We start from the raw sequence: 11,366 nt of genomic DNA, 5'->3' as shown, positions 1-11,366 counted from the left end.
TGCGAAGAGTTGACTCATTGGAAAAGACTGATGCTGGGAGGGATTGGGGGCAGGAGGAAAAGGGGACGACAGAGGATGAGATGGCTGGATGGCATCACCGACTCCATGGATGTGAGTTTGAGTGAACTCCAGGAGTTTGTGATGGACAGGGAGGCCTGGTGTGCTGCGATTCATGGGGTTGCAAAGAGTCGGACACGACTGAGCGACTGAACTGAACTGATACTGTGAAAGGGAATCACTTGATTGTATAGCTTACCCCTTTATTCATTAAGCTAATTCCTGTTTTCTGTGGAGATCTGATTGCTGAGGAGTAACATTGTTGGGACTAGGGTGAATGCTAGGATTTTGCTCTCCTGCCAGTTAATGTGGTTCTGGAGGTGGAACTTACTGCTCCATAGCTCCTGTCCTGGTTGTAGGAAGTGTGTGTGAATGTGTAAAGAATACGGTAAGGTTGACACACTTGAGGAGGTGCAAGGTGGTGTTTAAGTTTGTAGGACTCCATGACTGTCCATTAGAACTTTTGTCTTTTCTATTTTTTTACAAATACGCTGGCCACTTTGTAGTACGATGTCATCGTCGTCTCTTTAAATTGAAGTGTAGGTGATGTTCAGTGTTGTGCTAGTTTCAGGTGTATAGCAAGGTGAGTCACTCGTGCATATATGTGTGTGTGTGTGTGTGAATATATATTCTTTTTCAGATTCTTTTCCATTATAGCTTATTACAAGGTACTGAATATAGCTCCCTGTGCTGTATAGTAGTAGGTCCTTGTTGTTTATCTGTTGTATATATAAAAGTGTGTATCTGTTAATCCCAAATTCCTAATTCATCCACCCTCCGCCCTCATTGTCTTCTTGTAAAGTTGATTTTTGGCCCTAAGTCAGGATTAGGTATTCCTAGAAATTTAGGAAATCTTTCTGTTGAGGGGAAAAAAAAATCTTGTTTAGAAAAAAATCTTCAATTTAGGGAAATACTTCTGGGTTTCTTCATGCAACAACTCGAGACATCTAAATGAAGCAGACTTTTCTCCAGAAGTAAGCAGACTGGTCTTTCCTAGTAAGAAGTGATGTCATAATAGCTGTCCTGTTGGCTGTAAATTGAAATGTGAGTAGTCGTCCAATGTACCATTTTACTGAGCAGCAGGTAGAAGAGGGATGCTGAGGGGTCTTATTACAGGAATTCTAATCCACAGGGCATTCCCTGCCCCCGCCTCCTGCCATTAGTGCAGCTCCCTATTTGGACATATTTCTAACCTTCAGCTATTATCCGAGCATCTGTCTCTTATGCATCCTAAGAATGTCTCCTCCCCCACTTCTTTCATAAGCTTAGATGAATCTGTGCTCCTGTTCAGTCCTGCCTTCTTCATGTTCCTTTTTTCTGTTTAACTTTAAAGCCCCAGGAGGCAGCACCACAGACTTGTGTTTTCTGTTTATCTTGTTTGGCACTTTGGAAAGAAAGATATTTGTCTCACAGGACTCTGGAACTTGCGCATTATTCACAGGTCAGAGAGTTCAGATATGACCTAAGACTGGATTTCTCTTTCAAGCAGAAGATCCTAAAGGTGACAGTTGCACTTTATTTGAGTTCAGGAACTTATATTGATGTAAATGCCACAGTCAAGCGTTTTCATTTCTGTGTGATGATTTATTCACTCGCTGAGGTCAAAGACTGTGGATTTTTCTTTGCAGCATCTCCAAAGCCTGAGACATAGTAGGAGCTCAGAAAAATCTTCCAAGAGTCTGAACAGACCTGTGTGCTTCCTTAGAGTCATACTGATTGACATAGTATTTATCATTTTGGTAAGAATTACTTATGACTTGTCTGTTCCTTCCTTTGTGGACCTTAAATTCCAAGAGAACAGTAGTGAGCACAGTATCTAGCAATCCCAGTTGCTTATACATTTGTATTGAATGTATAAACTGGCTTCAAAGAGGTTTGGGCTGGTATAGGCCTGTTGTCTTTACTGTTTCATGGCTACATATGGCACCTGCAATGCTTAAAGATAGGAAAGGAGCTGGATTAGCTAACTTTGAAGGCACTCAGTGAATGTATGTCACAGTAATCAGTGTATGTACGATCTGAGTCTTGGAAAAATAACTTTGGCATGTGTGTGTCGGTATGTGTCTGTTATACATTTTTGTTGTTGTTTAGTCGCTAAATCATGTCCACCTCTTCTGTGACCCCGTGGATTGTAGCCCACCAGGCTCCTCTGTCCATGGGATTTCCCAGGCAGGAATACTGGAGCAGGTTGCCATTTCCTTCTCCAGGAATCTTCTCAACCCAGGGATCGAACCTGTGTCTCCTGCATTGGCAGGTGGATTCTTTACCACTGAGTGACTGGGAAGCCCTATATTTATACATACCCCATCATTTTTGCCAGATCATCTGAAAGTAAGCTGTAAACATTGATGCTTCATGCCTAAGTATCTTAGCATGCCTCTTCTCCAAACAAGAACACATTTCCACATAACCACAACACTATTACCACACCTAGGAAAGACCACATTACTGCAATTCAGTAAACATCATCAGGCATAGAGTCCACACTCAAATAACTCTAATTGTCCTAAAAAAAAAAAAACCCAAAACCCTAAGTTATAACTGTTTTAGTTTTTAACCTGGGAACCAGTCAAGGTTTATGAAATACATTTGGCATGATTGGTTCTAGATTGTAGCTTTATTGAGGCTTTTTTTTTCTTTTTTGTGAGGGCAGGATGATTTCCATCCTTTCACGTTCATCTGAACACCTTTTTGGGTGTGCTGGACTTCCATCTGTTTGCTCCAATGCATTCCTTTTTTTCAGAACCAGGAAAGGTAGGGTTCTCTAAATATTTGTGTGTGTGCAGTTATCTCCCTTTGTCTATAAACCTCATTTAGGTGCATTTTTCCTTTTGAGTGACTCCCCCCACCCCCAATTCCTTTCTCCTTTGGGGTGGTATGGTGGGGCACACTCATTCTTGAAAAGTCTTTGTTTTAAAGATTTTCCTTTTCCCTCATCCACAGTTGTATGCCTGATATTTGAGAATTGGTATTCTAAAGAAGTCTCTTGAATGTAGGGGTGATTCAGCTTCCTTGCCTACCAATAACTCTGCTGCTGTAAGTGGGCTGTTTGAATGTTTGGACAGCTTGCTATAAATCTTGACATTACTTGTTGTCAAGTTTTTCTGAGACCCTGTAAGCATCTGACTAAGTTTGGCAGATTATTTTTCAGTTTTAACTTCTTTGGTATGTATTTTTCATTTCAAGATTTTTTTTTCTCTTTATCCCCTTTAATGATAGATCATCAGTTCTATTAACCTCAAACACACTTGTAGCTGACCTCTGTCATCTTTCCTAACCAGGCATCTCAAGCTGTAATATGATTCAGATCACCTGGGGATCTTGTTGAAATCTTGATTCTGGTTCAGTCACACTGACGTTGGGGCCTGCTCTTCTGAATTTCCAACAGACCTTCTCACCCTGTGCCCTTTAGCCCTTCCTTACGCCTTGAATACTAAGTAAATAAATAGATACTATGTTGAATCTATGGAGTAAACTGTGAAATCATCTGGTTTAATTGTATTTCTTATAATGAACCCTTCTTTAAAAAACTGTGTTTATGGTAATTTAAAAAATGTTTTCCCTTATTTATCTTTGCATTTCTAAGTGTATAGCAGCATGTTCAGCAGGTAGTAGCTACTGTGTAAATGTTTGAATGAATCTATGTTGTGATGGTGGGATCAAAATCCTTGATGAGGAATGTCAACACCAGGATACCCAGGGTTGGAGAAGAATGATAAAATTTGTTTTTAAACCGTATTGAGCCCAAAATAACAGATCTTCCCGCCATTTCACTGTGCACTAGTTCTGCTGAGCTGGAATTGGAGTTTCCTGGAGTGAGCCCCAGGCGTTGCTCTCAGGTTTCCACTCCGGGTTGAGAACCATTGAGCTGTGTAAATTTTAACATGGAGCCAAGTCGCATTTCTGAATTGAGATGAAAATCAGGATATATTTAAAGTGATGAAAGGGAAGAACTTCCAACCAAGAATATGCTACCTGGCAAGACTCTTGTTCATATTTGACAGAGAAATCAAAAGCTTTCCAAACACTCAAAAGTTAAGAGAATTCAGCACCACTGAACCACCTTTACCACAAATGCTAAAGGAACTTCTCTAGGCAGGAAACACAAGAGAAGGAAAAGACCTACACAAAATAAACCCCAAACGATTCAGAAAATGGTAATATGATCATACATATTGATAATTGCCTTAAATGTAAATGGATTAAATGCACTAACCAAAAGACAGACTGCCTGGATGGATGAACACGTGTGCATGGATCTCCACTTACCACATCACTCTACTTAAGCCTCCAAATTGTATGTAATAATTTTATAAATGTTTCCATTATGGCTTGCACTTGTAATTATCTTTTATTTAGTTTATTGTGAAAACTGATAAACATCTTTTACTGTTGTTATAAAAATCAGATAGTCTTGTGGGGGGGTGCTTTATTTGAAAATCAACAGTTTTCCCTCATTTAAAAAAACAAACAAGTAGCCAGCCTAATTATTTCCTTGTTGAGTTGCTATACTTTTTCCACATTTGCAAAGATAAGTTAGAGGGTGGGTGCTTTTCTTAATGAAAAGGAGTGAATGAAGGAGGAAGGCAGCATTTTTCTCATGGTCTGGAAGCATGTACTAATTATAGTGTAATTTATTATTTTTCTGATGGAGTGAAAGTAACCACTGAATTAATTGAGAACCCTGAAACACTGTCACTGTTACTCTGTTACAGGTTTACTCATTTCTCTTTCTTGAACATTTTTTAAAACTGTTCTACAACACTGACAACTGTTAGATGCCAATTATAATTATTGGGGATCTCTTAAACCTATAAATTCTTTTAATCTCTTTTACAATTTGGATTTTAATTCTTCCAGGTTCTTCAGATAGATCCTGAAGTGACAGATGAAGAAATAAAAAAGAGGTTTCGGCAGGTATGGTACTGTATTCCTGTAATAGGTGGAGTTTGAGCCTTTTGAAAATGTGTTGAGCACATGATTTTCTTAGGACTTAACTGTTACAACTTTTGGGTGAAATTTTAACTTTTTTTTTTCTTCAATTTTGTAATTCTTAAAAAAAATTACAGTGACTTAATCTTAAATAATTGAATGACCATAGCTTACCTATGATTGGAGAAGGAAATAGCAACCCCCTCCAGTGTTCTTGCCTGGAGAATCCCAGGGACAAGGGAGCCTGGTGGGCTGCCATCTATGGGGTCGCACAGAGTCAGACACGACTGAAGTGACTTAGCAGCAGCAGCAGCAGCTTACCTATGAGTAGGATGAATTTAACATCCAAATAGAATCTCTCCAGCCCCTTAATTAAGAGCGGGAAGTACAAGATAGAGTAGAAAGCTTTCACGAAGTCATACTGTACAGTACTTACCAAATCCCCTGGCTTCTAGGAGAGAACATGTTAAATGATTCATAGTAGTGATTTACTTTTAAGATCCCATTCCTCAATAATTCTATCTTTTGTGAACCTATATGAATACTCAAAAGATACCTGATTTAATATAAAGAGTGCTTTCAGAAAGTTCTCTCAGAAAGGAGATCCAAGACCTCTGATTATTACTCATTCTAATATTTAATAACTCAGACTGTAGAGTTTATAGTGGCCTTTTAAAACACTCTTCCAGTCTGGGGCTTCTCTGTTGGATCAGATGGTAAAGAATCTGCCTGCAGTGCAGGAGACCTGGGTTCGATCCCTGGGTTGGAAAGATCCCCTGGAGAAGGGAATGGCTACCCACTCCAGTATTCTTGCCTAGAGAATCCCATGGACAGAAGGGCTGGACGGTCTACAGTCCATAGGGTCACAAAGAGTCAAACACAACTGAGCGACTAACACTTTGACTTTCAGTCCAGTTTTGACAGCTGAGTAACCCCCAGCATTTTCCTGTATGAGCTGAATAATCATACTCCCTCTAATGTCTTTGGAAATTAAAATTTCTTTATATTTCATGCCTTTAAAATTTCTTTTTTCTTCAACTTACATCTTTTATATACTTTATTTTAAAAAGTTGTTTTTTGGCCGCACTGTGAAGGATGAGGATCTTAGTTCCTCCACCAAGGATCAAACTTGCACCCCCTGCAGTAGAAGCATAGAGTCTTAACCATTGGACCACCAGGGAGTTCCCTGTGATTGCTTTTTCAATACAGCCATTGCCTTTCCATTGCTGACTCGTAATTATCTTCAGATCTATTATTAAGCCAAGGTGTTTTTAATCTTTGCCTACCCAGTCATTTCCCATGAAATGGTTTTTTGGTTCCTGAGTTCTACTCTGCACTTATGTTCAGCGTTTGCCTCTTTTTCTAAAATTTCTAGTTTTCTAGTGTAGTACATTAGCAGTTTTCCCCAGTTAAATAAGCATTTATTCAAATTCATAGTCAAAACTTTTAGACTATTTATGTAACAATACAAAGAACTCAGATTTTTTATTTAGTTGTTAATAGGCCCTAATAGTGGAGAAGGCAGTGGCACCCCACTCCAGTACTCTTGCCTGGAAAATCCCATGGACAGAGGAGCCTGGTAGGCTGCCGTCCATGGGGTCATGAAGAGTCGGATACGACTGAGCGACTTCACTTGCACTTTTCACTTTCATGCATTGGAAAAGGAAATGGCAACCCACTCCAGTGTTCTAGCCTGGAGAATCCCAGGGACGGATGGCCTGGTGAGCTGCCGTCTGTGGGGTCGCACAGAGTCAGACACAACTGAAGCAACTTAGCAGCAGCAGGCCCTAACAGTTAAGAGTCTGTGCTGGAGCTGTATGACTTGAGTTTCAGCCTTGGCTGTACCTCTTACAAGCACTGTGAGCTCTGGCAACTTACTTTCAACTTTTCTGTGCCCTGTTAGCTCATTTGTAGAATTCATGTAACACTAGTGACTACCTTGGGATTGTTAATAAGGATTTGAATGAGTTACACACAAGCAGTTAGAATAGGTCTTCTTTATGTGCTGTTGTTTATGTGTATTGGTATGCTAAGTTCTTTACTTGCATTATCTCATTTCATCTTTACAACAATCAGTGATCTAAAGGTATATAGTATTGTCCCACTTACAGAGGAGGAAACTGAGGCGGAGATTAAGTGAACTGTTCAAGGTCTCACAGGTAGTTGGTGGTTGCATTTGGAATTGGAACCCAGGGTTCTGGCTCCAGTAGTGCTGGGCTTAGCATTAGATGCCCACTTGCTTTCATCCCAGCGCAATCCCTGTGTTCAAGCTGTTTCTGTCTTTCAGTGACAGGTCAGTGGTTCTGAAAGGGTCACCTGTGGAGGTTTTGTTTTTAATTTTTTAGTCATAAGAAGTTTTAATTATATTTTAAAAAGAAAGAATAAAACAATGAGAGCCCATATATTCACCTTCAGTAGCTGTGTATTTTTGGCTGAATTGTAAATTACAGACACCATGATACTTAATACCTAAATACTGAAGCAGTTATCCCACCAAAGTAAAAGAGGACATTTTCTGTTTTCTTTTTTAATAGGAGTATAATTGCTTTACAGTGTTGTGTTTCTGCTGTACAACAATGTGAATCAGCCATAAGTATACATATATCCCCCCGCAAAAGGACATTTTCTTGTATAACTGCCTGTCGCACCTAACAAATCAACACCAGTTCCTTTGTATAATATCATCTGATACCCAGTCTGTTGCTGTGTTATGCTCAGTCATGCCTGACTCTTTGCCACCCCATAGACTGTAGCCTGCCAGGCTGCCCTGTCCATGGAATTTTCCAGGCAAGAATACTGGAGTGGGTTGCCATTTCCTACTCCAGGGGATCTTCCCGACCCAGGGAAGGAACCCACATCTTTTGTGTCTGCTGCATTGGCAGGCGGATTCTTTATCACAGAGCCACCTGGGAAGTCTGTGATACACAGTCTAGTAGAGATTTAAAAGAGATTTAAAAAGTACAGATGCCTGCGACTCATTCAGAAGGTCTCAGGCTAGAAAGTAGACCTCTGTATTCCTAAAAATCTTTACAAGGTTCAAGCATAGCTGGAACTGAGAGCTACTGCTTCATATTAGAAATTCTTTCAGGAAAGAGGTGATATCTCAGACCTGTTTAATCCTCTTTAGTGCTCCATACGAGAAAAGTACTCCATGGAGTACTTTTCATTTTTCCCTTCCCTCACCCAAAGTATCAGAGCATCTTCATGATGCCAGGCTGATATTTGTTCTCAACTAGCTGTTTTCCACCTGTGTGCATTCACCTGTTGATATTTGAATTTTATTAAGGACTAATATAATACCTCTGGGCATTTTATGACATTTATTAATTTGTAAAAAAATGCTTCTGGCTAACTGTTTTTGCCCTAGTATCTTAGAGCTTTTGGTTTTAGAGAGGTGCAGTGCCGGTGAAGAGTTGCTAAATGTTCCTCTTACTGAAAAACTAACTTTTCTCTGATTATAGTTATCCATATTGGTGCATCCTGACAAAAATCAAGATGATGCTGACAGAGCACAAAAGGCTTTTGAAGGTATTTGTAAATTTACCTGCTTGTGAGTAACATTCTGTCAATGCTAAGGACTAATTGTTCCTAGTCCTGGATCAAGAAAAGAATGTTGTAGTTTTGTCTTCTGGTCATGAAGAAGCTGTGGTTTTCAGAATAGTTGTCATTCAAAGCAGAATGTTACTGTTTAGAAATAGGCCTTAACTTTGCTTAGTTAAAACTTTTGTGTGCCAACAAAGACTATTTCTGCGTAGGCTCATTTTTTTTTTTTCCTTTGAACATAAAAAATAATTGGAAGAATTTGATCACTGAATTAAATCTAGATATGGTGTAATTAGCCTTGAGTGCATATTTAATTTTCTTCCAAGGCTCTCAAAGAAAGTCATTGCCGTAGTTGTATGTTTTTAAATTAGTGTAACAACAGTAAATAATTTAACAAAGTAGGGAATGCTTTTAGATGGCACAAGTCCATTTGCACTGCCTGAGTAGAGTTCAGACTTTGAGAGGGTGTTTGCAGAAACAGTTAATTTCAATGTTTTGCATTAGCTGTGGACAAAGCTTACAAGTTGCTACTGGATCAGGAACAAAAGAAGAGGGCCCTGGATGTAATTCAGGCAGGAAAAGAATACGTGGAACACACCGTAAGTATTTATAGTGCTGCTATGTTTACAGGAAGTATTAGTGCGCCTTGGGCACCCTGCAGGAGGGTGAACGTTACTGTTGACATAGCAACGCCTGCCTGGCCTGACTGCCCCTGCGGTCTCCGCTTCTTTGCGGTGGCTGTGGTCATGCACAGCGCGTGCCTGAAGCTGGCCTTCACTCCTGGCGCTGAGGGTGCGTGGCCAAGACGCCGCACCTGCCTCTTCCCCTAGCACTCCTGTGTGTGGGAAGCTCTTCTTGTCCTCTCGGCACTGTGCCCCGTTCTGAGAGTGCAACAGTAGAGCGGCCATGCTGCTGCTTGGCCCTGGACTGTTATCCTTGTCTCTGTGGAAGAGCTGAAACAGGGGCTTGAGGAAGTCTGGCAAGGGCATATGAGTACATTTTTACAAAAAAATAGGAGGTACATGTCTGTGTTAATAGCAGGGTTGGGAAGGACTCAGCTGAAATGAATTCAGTTATAGCTGGCTGTATTTTTTTGCAATACCTAAATTTCCTGAGTGGTAGGAAGTGTTAATAAACTATCTTAACTATTTTCTAACTAGCTATCTTAAGAGAGGTCTTCATTTTAATTTTTCACCTGCTGGGGCAAAACTTTTGAGGCTGTTTTATAAGGGCAATTTCTATTGGGAGTGAATATAGATGTGACCTTTTATTTGAAGAGCTTTGGTTTCTGTAACAACTGTATAACCAATCATAGTGATGAGGCCAGTTTAGATGAAGGAAATGAGTAAAAAGAAGAGACAGACTGCCATAATTGTGTCTTGTTGGTCAGACGCTGGAATTCGAGGGCCAGATTCTGGTAGACACCCAGGAAAGGACCTGACGATTTGTCCACTAATTATTGTAATAGTTACCCTTCCTCTGTATTTTGCCTGTAAAGGAGCTACCACTCTCAGGCTGTCTGACCACAGGGTGGCAGTAGGGCCTTTCTGAGCTTGGAAGGCACTTGGCGTTTTGCTGGACTGAATGGTAATTTATTGGAGTAAATGCCATTCTTATGTGAATGGATATATTTATTTTCTGGGGGGATCTCAATGGTGGCCAAAATGATGTGAAAATTGTTGGTTTAAGGAAGTTTCCCCGTGACAGTTACCCAGAATGCAGGTGTAGAAATGCCAGAAAACAGTCACATTTGATGCCACAAATTCTGTAGCTTCTTTAAAACTTGAAAGATCTACTTTCTTTGCTGTAAACACATAACCACAAGCCCTGAAAGATACATGCGTAATCTGTTCAATGTGTCAAAGACTCTTTGGATCTGGCCTGGGATGTGAGTTGGGGACAGCGCCCCAGTTTGTCCCCCAGTGTTGGATTTTAGATGAGGTTGGAGAAGGGACCCTGGTTCCTCGTTTTCTTCGATTGCATTGCTGGTTTGGAGGGGAGGCAGGGGCTTATCTTTTTCCAATGCAGACTTTTTGTTACAACTGTAGAAAAGCGCACACATCATATGTGTGCAGCTTAATGGATATTCTCAAAGTATAAGTGCTCATTTTTTGATGGAAAAAAAATTCTTTTTAGGTGAAAGAGCGAAAAAAGCAATTAAAGAAGGAAGGAAAGCCTACAAATGTGGAGGAGGATGACCCTGAGCTGGTAGGTTCGAAACGGGAAAGGCCGCATCCTCTCGTGTGAATGCTTCACAGCCGGTGGGTTAAAGAGAGGGAGTTGTGAAGACTGATGCGCGCATGCTGGAAGCAGTTTACCTTAAAATATTAACATGTACATTCATTCTGCCTTTTGAAAAATCCAACTCTTTGGGGGACAGAGGACTACGGCTTTTCCTTTGAGGATGTGTCTGCTTGTTGGAGCTCACGCTTGACTTCATAAAACATGCAAAGCATTGTCCATAGTTCCTGTTTTTAATTACTCCTGAAGAACATTGCAAACTGCAGTACCTATGAAGCAGACCAAGAGCAGAATCCTAGATTGTTGTTTTCAGATACCTCACCTGTACCTTGAATTCAACAGCAGTTATTTTTAGAGTCTTATGTTTGACTCTTTCTAAAGCATTCCACTTGGTTTTAAAAGAACCAACAAGGGCGTCCCTGGTGGCTCAGTGGTAAAGAATCCACCTGCCAGTGCAGGAGACTTGGGTTCGATCCCTGATCTGGGGAAATCCCACAGGCCTCGGAGTAACTAAGCAGGTGTGCCACAGCTACTGAGGCTGGAGTTGTAGAGCCCAGAAGCTGCAATTGCAGAGCCCACGAGCAGCGGCTACT

At 40.6% G+C, this 11,366-nt stretch overlaps 1 protein-coding gene across 1 annotated transcript in view; it reads left to right on the top strand.

Moving 5' to 3' along the window:
- DNAJC8 (DnaJ (Hsp40) homolog, subfamily C, member 8) overlaps positions 1-11,366 on the top strand; it is a 24,710-nt gene that overhangs the window by 6,401 nt on the left and 6,943 nt on the right. The window contains exons 3-6 of the mRNA XM_010830161.1: positions 4,918-4,974; positions 8,451-8,517; positions 9,037-9,131; positions 10,669-10,740. Coding sequence (XP_010828463.1) covers positions 4,918-4,974; positions 8,451-8,517; positions 9,037-9,131; positions 10,669-10,740 — 291 coding nt within the window. The remainder of the gene's footprint in view (positions 1-4,917; positions 4,975-8,450; positions 8,518-9,036; positions 9,132-10,668; positions 10,741-11,366) is intronic.

This window comes from Bison bison, unplaced genomic scaffold (genome assembly GCF_000754665.1).
Source record: "Bison bison bison isolate TAMUID 2011002044 unplaced genomic scaffold, Bison_UMD1.0 scf7180017864516, whole genome shotgun sequence".
Classification (NCBI taxonomy): domain Eukaryota; kingdom Metazoa; phylum Chordata; class Mammalia; order Artiodactyla; family Bovidae; genus Bison; species Bison bison.
The sequence above is the reverse complement of the archived record's forward strand: the minus strand, read 5'-3'. Positions and strand labels throughout refer to the sequence as shown.